Source organism: Dermacentor albipictus, chromosome 3 (genome assembly GCF_038994185.2).
Source record: "Dermacentor albipictus isolate Rhodes 1998 colony chromosome 3, USDA_Dalb.pri_finalv2, whole genome shotgun sequence".
Lineage (NCBI taxonomy): Eukaryota > Metazoa > Arthropoda > Arachnida > Ixodida > Ixodidae > Dermacentor > Dermacentor albipictus.
Window position 1 is genome coordinate 75,990,239 of NC_091823.1, and position 10,300 is coordinate 76,000,538.

The 10,300-nt window shown below is 49.7% G+C and overlaps 1 protein-coding gene across 2 annotated transcripts; it reads left to right on the forward strand.

Moving 5' to 3' along the window:
- Positions 1-210: 210 nt before the first annotated feature.
- On the forward strand, positions 211-9,872 carry LOC135900680 (membrane metallo-endopeptidase-like 1). Of its 2 annotated transcripts, none has more exons than XM_065430213.2 (3): positions 211-550; positions 2,879-3,162; positions 7,521-9,872. In XM_065430213.2, the coding sequence occupies exons 1-3, from the start codon at positions 313-315 to the stop codon at positions 9,465-9,467; spliced, it is 2,469 nt and encodes an 822-aa protein (XP_065286285.2). In that variant the 5' UTR covers positions 211-312; the 3' UTR covers positions 9,468-9,872. The 2 variants fall into 2 exon arrangements, with proteins under 2 accessions (XP_065286285.2, XP_065286286.2); XM_065430214.2 differs by having other exon boundaries at positions 2,978-3,162.
- The last annotated feature ends 428 nt before the right edge of the window (positions 9,873-10,300 follow it).

A 10,300-nucleotide genomic window follows, 5' to 3' on the forward strand; every position in this document is an offset into this window, starting at 1 on the left:
AAGAGTCGTAAACAATATGCATTGTTGTGAGAAACATGAGTGGACGTTCAAGGCCGCGCACACGCTGCTGATTCTAGATCAACGCTCGTTGGACAATGCCGAAGTAATCGACCCGCAGCCAGGCACAGAGACAGTATTCTGCCTGTCGTCATCCAGGGTGTCTGTATTTTAGCATGTGCGGAGCAGATCATGGACCATTGCCATCGCTTCTTCTCGTGTCACGTTCGAAGGTCGCGAGCCGTGCACTGAGCGATCGAACGCCTATCCAAGTTGCTCGCTTCACCGCGCTGCCATTTCCCCGTGCTAGTCACCATGAGTTCCTCCGCAGAGGCCCGCCCCCCGCCGAAAAAGTCAGTCAAGAAGAAGGAGGAAGTCAGGGGTTCGAAGCCACGCTCGGCCGCTGGCCGACAACGAAAGCGTCCTCCCAGCGGTTCTGACGGCGCAACCACCAGCTCACCCCGAGGTACCCAAGGGAGCCCGTTGGTGGCGTCAACGAGTGTACAAACGCCTTCCAGTGTGGACACCGACGCTCAGCAAACTGCAGTGCAAAGTAGGTATAGCACAGAGTTATTTGATTCTATTTCAGCCGGCCTCGAGGATTTCGCGGTCATTCCCTGTACCAGCCTGTACCCTGTACCAGCGCGTTTCCAGCACCAGCGTCATGGTGTCTCAGTGGACATGGTGTTACGCTACTGAGGCCGAGGGTTCGATTCTTCGCCGCTGTATTCTTAGCAGTTAAACAGGGATTAAACTATGGGAGCAGTTACGACAGGCGGGAAGATGCAAAATATCCGTGCGCATAGTTTAATTCCGCGGCAAAGAAAAACAAGTAGTTAAAATTAACCCGGAGCTCTCCCATACAGCGCCAATGAATGAATGAATCATCCAGTCGATCTGACACCCAATCAATCAATCAATCAATCAATCAATCAATCAATCAATCAATCAATCAATCAATCAATCAATCAATCAATCAATCAATCAATCAATCAATCAATCAATCAATCAATCAATCAATCAGTTAGTGAAGCGATCTCATTTCATTTCATTTATTCAACCTTAAGGACCCCAAGGCATTACATAAGGGGGGGGGGGCGCACATAAAAATTGCACAGCTTCATGAGAAAGTAACATTGATTGTAATAGGTACAAAAAAGAGAAAAGTACAAAAAAGAAGAAAAAGGAACATATAGACAGTATTAACGAGGTGATAAATAAATATTAATAAGACAAGTGTGGTATTTAGGTGGTTATGCTGGCATTTTCAAAACCGTTTAGTTTTTCGCGAAAGGTTTTGTGGTCGCTGCACGAAACAATATTATCAGGGAGTGCGTTCCACAGTGTTACGGCATGGGGGAAGAATGCGCTGCTCATCGCTGTCGTCCGGCACTTTATCGCCGCCAAGGGGCGAGTATAAGATAAACAGGATGATGTTAACCATTAAGCAAGCAATCAGCGAGAAAGTGAGCGAGTGGCACCTATTAGCCGGCACATCTTCGGGTTATAAGTGCCCTCCCATAACGGGGAAAAAAAGAGGAAGAAAACAACTATTAAATCCGCCCTTTCATACCCACTTCGTGTTGTCCGTCTTTTTCTGGATAATCGAACAACTAACAACACGATCATGAAGAAAAGGAAACGCGGTAGCACCCATCTCACGATGATGGTCGACGGTGATGCGTTAAGGGCCGTTTATAGTCCGACGTAACGCACGCGCACGCGCGCGCGCGCGCACGCTACGTCACGTCGGCGAAAACGACACCTCTATAGTCGGGCGCACCGGCGCAGCTAACGTAACCGGCGGCTTCCAACGCGCCCCGACGGGCCCGGCGCCGATTTGGCTCCGGAGCCATTCGCGCGTCGAAGTCGGCGGAACTCTCGCACCACAATGCATTGCGCGCGAAGAAAAAGGCGCCAACACAACTCCGCAGACGGCTTTTGCGGACGGCGCGCGACTTGGCGAACCTTCTGCGCATGCTCCGAAGATAGCAGCCTACGGCGCGCGCGTTGAAGTATAGAGGGGATGGCATCTCGGCTGGCGCAGCGCAACCGACGTAGCGTGACTGACCGTGAACGACGCTCGCCCGCGCGCCGATAACGTCGGACTATAAACGGGCCTTTAGCAATCAATATAGCGACACAACTTATTGCCACTGTCGAAACGAGTTGCCTATGAGGCACGTTAAAGACCCCCTGGTGGCCCAAATTATTCCGAAGTCCTCCACTACGGCGTGCCTCATAATGAAATCGTGGTTTTCGCACGTAAAACGCCATAATTTAATTTTAAGTTCTTTTTTAAGTCGGCGTTAAACAGTTTCCTCGAACAGCGGTACCTACCCCGTCCCGTATGTCACGTATGTACACATTGCCAACTAAGCAGTGATCTAAGTTGGTCCGATACTTGGTTTCCGACCCTGCCACCTCAGCACAGCAGCCCTATGCGCTAGCCATTCGACCGCTGGCTACCCAGTGAGCCAGGCAGGCGGGAACACGGGTACATAGATAGATAGATAGATAGATAGATAGATAGATAGATAGATAGATAGATAGATAGATAGATAGATAGATAGATAGATAGATAGATATACAGATAGATAGATAGATAAATAGATAGATAGATAGATAGATAGATAGATAGATAGATAGATAGATAGATAGATAGATAGATAGATAGATAGATAGATAGATAGATAGATAGATAGATGGCCCCCGGCAAGTGCGTCGTGAAGTACCCTAAGAATGCTAACGCATTAGCTTTGTCATCCACACGACGCAGCACGATATCACAAAGGAAATCCATTAGTAGCTTCACGCTATTACACTGTCAGGCGGACGACTTATCTGTCTGCAACAACCATCGCTATTTGCCGTTTTTAAGGGGCAGGCGGTAGTATAATTTTGGCCAAAGCCGCTGCAGTCAAACGCACCCTTCAGAGTACGAGCTCCACTGCACCCGAAGGCGTCACCGCTGCTGCAGGTCGTCCCCAAGGTGTTTCGAACGACGCTGCTCCTCGGGCAGCGCCTTTGCCCTCTACGAAGACCCAGGAGGCTCACGTGCCCTTGAGCAAGTACAGTTCGCCCGCCTTGACCGACCAGCCATCGTCTTCCCTGGCCTCAGCAAGCGCCAGGCGTCGCAGTGGAAGCAAGTCAAGGCGGCTTCTGGTAAGCGACGGGATCTCCTTCGCCTCGGTCGAACATGCTCATAGCATCGCTTTCAATCCCCGCACTGGCTTGGCGGGTGGTGCCCTAGTTAACTTGGCAGGCTATGGAAGCTACGAGAGACGTGCAACAAATTTATTAAGCAATTACTAAAATTGGCTAATAAAATTCGTGCGCAGGTGGGCACCGAGGCTTCAGGAACGCGCTCGAGGACAGTCGGCACTGTTCAAGGGTTTGTAGCGATGATGGCGCTCCAGTATGCGGTGGCCTGCGTTTTGTTTTGCCTTGTTCTCGTAGAAAATTTTCAACGATTGCGTTTCTTGACTGGAATCATTGTTCGCATGAGATGGATACGTTATTTGATGGTCGGCATGAGCTAGGCCACTCCAGCCTGCTATCTCTTGCCTTGGGGGAGCTTAAAAGAATTTGTCTGGTACTCCTACTAGACTGCTACTAGTGGGGAGGCAGTGACAAAACAGCCCACTTTTTTACAGCAGCTGGTACCTGCGATGACGAGGCGCGCTTGCGACGGTCGATTGTAATTTACTTCCAGAGAAACCCAAAGTTTGTTGACAAAACCCAAAATGCTTCATTCAACAACACAATAAAAGGTCACATTGGTGCTCATTTTGAATTTAAACAGATTTCCAGTTTCGCCTGAAAGGCGAAACTGAAAAAAAAAGGCAAAGTATTGATAGCAATAGTAGAGTATTAGACAACTACACGAAGTAAAGTTTGTAGTTTTTGTTGGCCGTATAAATTGCAGTAAACATTCGCTTACTAATTAAATTAACAAGCATGGTTTCGTGCGTGTACGTGCAAACATGAGCAGGGGAGCTATAACGTAAAACGATTCCAAACTTTTCTATTCCAATTCTGCAATCAGCCTTCCACGATTGGTCAAAAACTTTTTGGGACCACTCCCACTTCACCTGTCTGTCACGCGACGTCACGAAAACTGAGATAGCTCCCCATCTGATATGACGTGTAGACACTGATTATGCATGATTTGACCGAACGAAAGAAAAATAGTTATTTCTGATTCGACGCCTTTTGGCCATTAGCCCTCGGCTACAGCTTTTCGGGCTGCACCTACTTCGCCTGCCCTCACGCGACGTCACGAAACCGCAAGAACTCACCGCGTCAAAGTGACGTGTTCGCGTTAAAGATGCATTAATATGCCGAACAAAACTGAATATTTTTCCGAATAGCCGCAGGCTGCAACGTTCAGGGCTGCTATTTTGTAGCGCTGCCTTATGCCTTATTCTATGCTATTCTTATCATCCACCACACACGGCCGCCTGATCCCTTGATAATGTGGGCAGACCGTCGCTCTGACCACTGGCGAAGCGCGAAAAGCCTGAAAAAGCATAGCATCGGAAAAGGCATCGCTACAAAATACCGGCCCTGAATGAAATAAAATATGGCTGCCGCCGATCGCTCAGGCACTGCCTCTCGCACCTGCCGGAGAGCATGGGTTCATTTGCGCGTAATAAAACTTTTTGCGTGGCCGTGTAGCGTCTTCGAGCACTTTCGGCACTTTTACGACCTCGTCCTGCCAACTCTTCTCTGCTGAGGATCCGTTTTAGCGTCATTCTTAAGCTTCCGTTGCATGCCGCCGCGATTGTCGATGAGCCACCGCAAGCTAAGTAAGGGAAAGCGGACCAATCGCAAACTCCTGCACCACCCTCTTCATTGGGTTATCGATTTTCAGTGCAGTGGCTCGGCCCCATCGAGTCCCTCTCCACTTGAGCGTGCTCCTCACCTCTTGTGAGCCAATTAGATAAGACGAGCCGCTCAGTGTATGCAATGTTATTCGTTTTTCAAGCAAACAAAAGTGACCGCCTATGAACGAGGAGATCGTTTGATTGGTCTGTTCAGACAACCCTGCGGGTGACTGCCCGTTGCTTGCGTCGGCGGTTACGCAAATTTGACCTCAAGAGATTGGAATAAAACATATTGGAATAGTTTTACGTTATAGGGCCCCAGATCTCACTCGATGACCACAAACACTCGCTACCGCAACGCTGGCGCGATTAAGAGCGCCGACAGCGGGCAGCGAACGCTTCGTGCTGCCTTTCGCTTCACCGCGTCTTGGAAACTTGAGACTACGCGACCTCCAACACTGGGTGCGTCGGAACACACACACTGCGCGTAAAGCCACCAGCCTGCTCCACTCGCCCAGTCGCGGATGACTTCCAAAATACGGCGCGCGGACAGGTACGCGCAGTCACCACCGGACTAGTGGAGGAGACGCCTGCTCGCCTGTTCCCAATGCACTCAGTATAGCGGTGGCGCGGGCGAATTTGTATTTTTCTTCACCCCTGCTTACGCTGGGAATGACGAGATGGCCTGACGACAACGCGATAAATGACTACTTGGCGACGACCACTATACGACCGATGTCATAATCGCGGAAAGTACGGGCGGACAGGCAAAACATACTCACTTTAGCGCTCTTAACTGCTGTAGCACTAAAACGAAGCATAAGCAATCGCTAAATTTTCTGGTAAAGTTGTTATAGGATTGCAGGTCACAGTGTATACAACAAGTCATTCGCTCACCGACGACGCGCTTTATCGAAGGAACCGGATCGGAACAAGCCCCCCCCCCCCCCCCCCCCTCCCGCCTTGGCGAAAAGCATTGCCGTGGTGGTAACGAGACTGGAGAGATGATACGCTAGAGTGAACAAATGGAATGCTTTTCAGATGAATTTCCGGCTTGTCTTTGCCCGGCGTTAACACATCAATTTGAACGAGCGCAATAACCACCATGCTATATATTGCGACTGCAACGCGCACCATGGCGCATCATGGCTGACATGTTATGTGCTGTTGCAGGGAGTATATGCACTATTTTTGTGCGCCGTTCAACAAGACAATGATTCCTCAAAATCTTTCGCCACAAGATCACTCTCAGAGAACTCTTAGATATTTACTTGTCGCAAGCGAAGCAGTAAATTCAATGCCACTAAATCTAAAAAGAGAGAAGAACAGGAGTTCCATGTCCGGATAGTTTTTTAAACGAACACTGATGAGCCACGGTGTTACAGTACGCCGTTCCTTTCGTGCTTAAATAGAGGGCACGCGCAACTGCGTGGCATAAAGCCTATTCCCGCCTGGTTCTCGTATGTCACTAACGACGCGCTTTAGCCAAAGTCGAAGGCAAAATGAGAGAGTGGTGGTGTACTGTGGGCAGCCGTTACCCTCTCCAGGCAGATGGCGGTCAAGAATGAAGTGAACTGTGCTGTCACGTGTCATTGTCGCTTTGTGCATTGTGTTGAAGTGGATAGCAATCAGAAATTCATGGAATGCAATGAGCAAACAGCGAAATATACTTTCGGTTGACATAGGATAGGGCATGACATGCTGCATATACTATCAGCGCGCTTTTTCGTACAAATAATGTTCGACGTAGTAGTTCTGCGGAAACCTGCAAGGTGGAGAGAAGTAATTAATAAAGGAAAAATCAGACATACACTCGTTCGTAGCAACTGCTACAAAGGAAAGCCATATGGGTTACTGGAATGAAAAGCCTCAGAGTTGAAGAAAAATTCATCCTGGTCCTTCATTCTTCTTCAACTCTGAGCCTTTTCTTTCGAAGAACCCGTATGGGTTTCCTTTGTAACAAATGCTACGAACGGGAGGATGCCTGATTTTCCTTCATTAAATATTTATTATTAAATAATGTTCAGCCGTGAAACTAACACACACACACACACACACACACACAGAGAGAGAGAGAGAGAGAGAGAGAGAGAGAGAGATGTATAGAAAGGCGAGGATGCTAACCAGGGCAGTTCTGGTTACCCTGCACGGGGCGATGGGAGTGTGGGGGATAAAGAGAGAGCGTAGCTGCAATGAAGTAGACCACGTGCTCTATCTAGTGTTAGGAACAGTAGTACCCAGTGTTTGCAGTTTATTGTGTAGGCCCGCGGACTTGAGAAATGAGCCTTCCAAGCGAAGTTGCTCTCGAAGTGTTGGCCTAATGCTCTTTGCTCTGATAGTGGAGGAACGCCCGGTCTTGTATCGAGCACTGAGCACATCACTTGCCACGAAAGGCATGCGAGGAAATGGGAGAACTGCACAGCTCCCCCACTTTTTTTTTCAATTTAGGCCGCCATATACGTCGTTATTGGTACTGGAAGAGGCTATTTGTCACGAGCTAAAGTATTTCTTTTCATAACGACGTGCACGGTAGTTATGCTTATATGTAAATCGACTTGAAAACAACGACGTTGCCAGAAAAACAGCATTTATCTCTAGCGTTTGTTTAGATCACGTGCAACGCGAGTTAGTATGCTGTCTGTGACGAGTCTGTAGGCCAACTTTTTCACTGAATCTTCGCGATACCTTTCGCAGGTGTGCAGGGGCCTCGACTGTACGCACTGGCTCGTTTGTTGCACGTTATCAGCCATTGTCGTCGTGGTGCTATCGACGCTGTGGTTCATCAGCTCTGTCTGGTCTTCGCCGCAAAACGCCTCCTACACCTGCGTGACCCCAGGCTGCCTTGCCTATTCGCGTCGGCTCCTCGCGTCCATCAACAGTTCGGTGAACCCGTGCACGAGCTTCACGCGCTTCGTTTGCGATGGTTGGCAGCACGGCCAACGCCTCAGCGTGTGGGAAGACCAGTTCCACTTCGTCTTGGACAGGCTCACTAAAGAACTGCAGGGTGTCGACATACCCGAGACGCAACAGAACGAGGAGCAGCAGGCGGCCGCCGTGTACAGCAGCTGCACCAGCGTGCTTTACGGAGGTAGCGACGAGCTCGAAGCCGTCAAGACCGCACTCGAAGATGCTGGTATCGTCTGGCCCAGGCCATCCAAGGGTGCCGACGTGCTTCGAACTCTGTTGCACAGCTCCTTGAAACTAGGTTTTGACGTTCTCTTCGATATCTACGTGTCGCCGACTGACCGTACCGTGAAGATAGCCGTTGACCCTGGAAAATGTCTCCTCTTCGTGCTGACAAAACGGGAGCGCCTGACGGATACAAAGCAGAAGAAGGCTTACTTTGAATTCTTGAAGGAGGCCTTCCAACGGGACGGCACAGTCGCTGTAAGCTTCGAAGAGACGTTCGACGTCGCGGAACCTGTGCTGGACATACTGGGCGAACTTTATGAACGGGTGTCCGACGAGCACCCAACTGAGGCTGGCGGTTTGTCTCACGCTCCGGAGATAGGCCTCACCGAATACCGATGGCTGTCCATCCTACAAGGACATAACGTTAGTGTCGCGAATGGCCTCCTGCTTGAAACGAGCCGTGCGGATTATCTTGAAGCCGCGTTAAACTTTTGGAAGAAACACGGTTCGGACGCTTTCCACTCGTTCGTGTCCTGGTGCACAGTCCAAGTTGCGGCGCTATTCGCAAGGAGAGACCTTGTTCTAAACTACTACGACCAGAGCCCTCGTCTGGCAGATATCTACCACAGGGCCTTCTGCCTGGGTACGTCCATGTTCATCTCCAGGAAGGCACCGTTCTCGAGGTACAACGCTCACGTTCTCCACGGAAACTCGGAGGCCATCGCGAGGCAACTGACGCTGCTCGTGCGAAGCGCATTTTCGAAGCGTCTGTCCAAGTGGGAATATTTCGACGAGAGCATCACTGTTGTCAGCAACTGGAGCTCGCTGGAAAGGGCATTTAGGAACTTCGAGCCCAGCGAAGAGGAGAACGCGTCTGCAACAGCTCGGGCAAGGCACATGACGAGCTCCTTCTTAAGCAACTGGCGGCAGTCGGTGCGCGAGCGACCGACGGAGGAGATCGAAAACATTATTCGCACCATCTACAATCTCGACTACTACTACCTGTCCTACGAGTTTTACGATTTCCAGCTGATGCCGTACGCCCTGTCCTTCCCGCTTTTTGACGTCGGTCTGCCCAGGTCTCTCAATTACGGAGGCTTTGGGGCCGAGGTGTCTAGCGCTCTCGGCGAGCTGCTGCTCCTCTCCTACGAGGAAGGGAAAAACGTGTCCCAAGTTCGGTCACTGATCGAATGCGTTCGCTCTGGGCCGTTCGGTGCGGTCAAGGATCCCGAGATGTACACAGCGTACGCAATCGGATACGGTCCGCTTGTGGATGCGTATAAGAACTACGCTAACGGTTCGGACTGGGCCGTGCTGGGGCTCGAAAAATACACGGGTCTGCAGCTGCTTTTCATTGCGCTGTGCTACTTGGCGTGCGATGGCAATGACAGAACAGACGGCGAATCGGTGTGCAACATATCGGTACAATACCTGCCCGAATTCGCGGAGGCTTTTCAGTGCGCACCGGGTGATCCCATGAACCTTGCCAGTCGGTGTAGGCTGCCCTGAGCACCACCGACGACACTTACACTGGATCGTTTATTTTGCTTTTACCCAACCGGGATTGCAAAGTGCATTCGCGCTTTTGGGCACATGTGTTATTTCTATGGACAAGACAATTCTTGCGATTATTGCTGCTTGATATGGACAATTTAGAATTTTTGTGCATGATACGGCGCAAATTATTTGCAAAAGTTTGGCAAGTTGACTTTGCTTAACGTCATCCAAACACAGTCCTTACAGACACTGAGAAGTTCGTGAGCATGGCGTTTTTTTCTTCTTTTTTTTACGTTTGTTTGGCTGAGCTGACGCTGACAACGTAGCTATTGTTTCGGTTATCTGTTCGCGTGGGGACTGTTTGATGTGACCAAATAATCCGAATTTTGTGGAACCGCGATCGCGGCAAACCCCCTTCGAGTGTCGTTTCATTCGTCGTACGTATAGAGATGCTGAGATACTCCTCACGGGTTGCGTTTAACCCCCGGCACAACAAACAGGCGAAGCCCTTCGTGAGCCCGGCAGTTGCGGGGAACTTCTATCGTTACGCACTCTTCATTACGCACTCTTCTAACACGACAAGCTCCTTATAATAACCTACCGGAAAAAAAAGAAGCTTGACTTCTCGGAGCACTTTATTACTTTTAGATGGCATTATATTCGGCGACTTCAACCCCTCAAGTCATAACTTACGATGTACTGTCGATAGGTGTGTTTCGTTCCAATGCGATGCAAATTAGACAGAAAGATGTTCACTGTGATACGAGATGCTTTGCGCATTTTCTAGCGAGTCCTAATAAAATCAAAGTAATTATAATTTGATGGTACAGTCAAATTTGTTGCGT

Excerpts from the sequence above, each read along its gene's own strand:
- LOC135900680 (XM_065430213.2), top strand. The coding sequence starts at position 313 with ATGAGTTCCTCCGCAGAGGCCCGCCCCCCGCCGAAAAAGTCAGTCAAG. Across the intron at positions 551-2,878 it reads TCAGCAAACTGCAGTGCAAA|GGGCAGGCGGTAGTATAATT; the intron begins GTAGGTATAGCA and ends GCCGTTTTTAAG. Across the intron at positions 3,163-7,520 it reads GCAAGTCAAGGCGGCTTCTG|GTGTGCAGGGGCCTCGACTG; the intron begins GTAAGCGACGGG and ends TACCTTTCGCAG.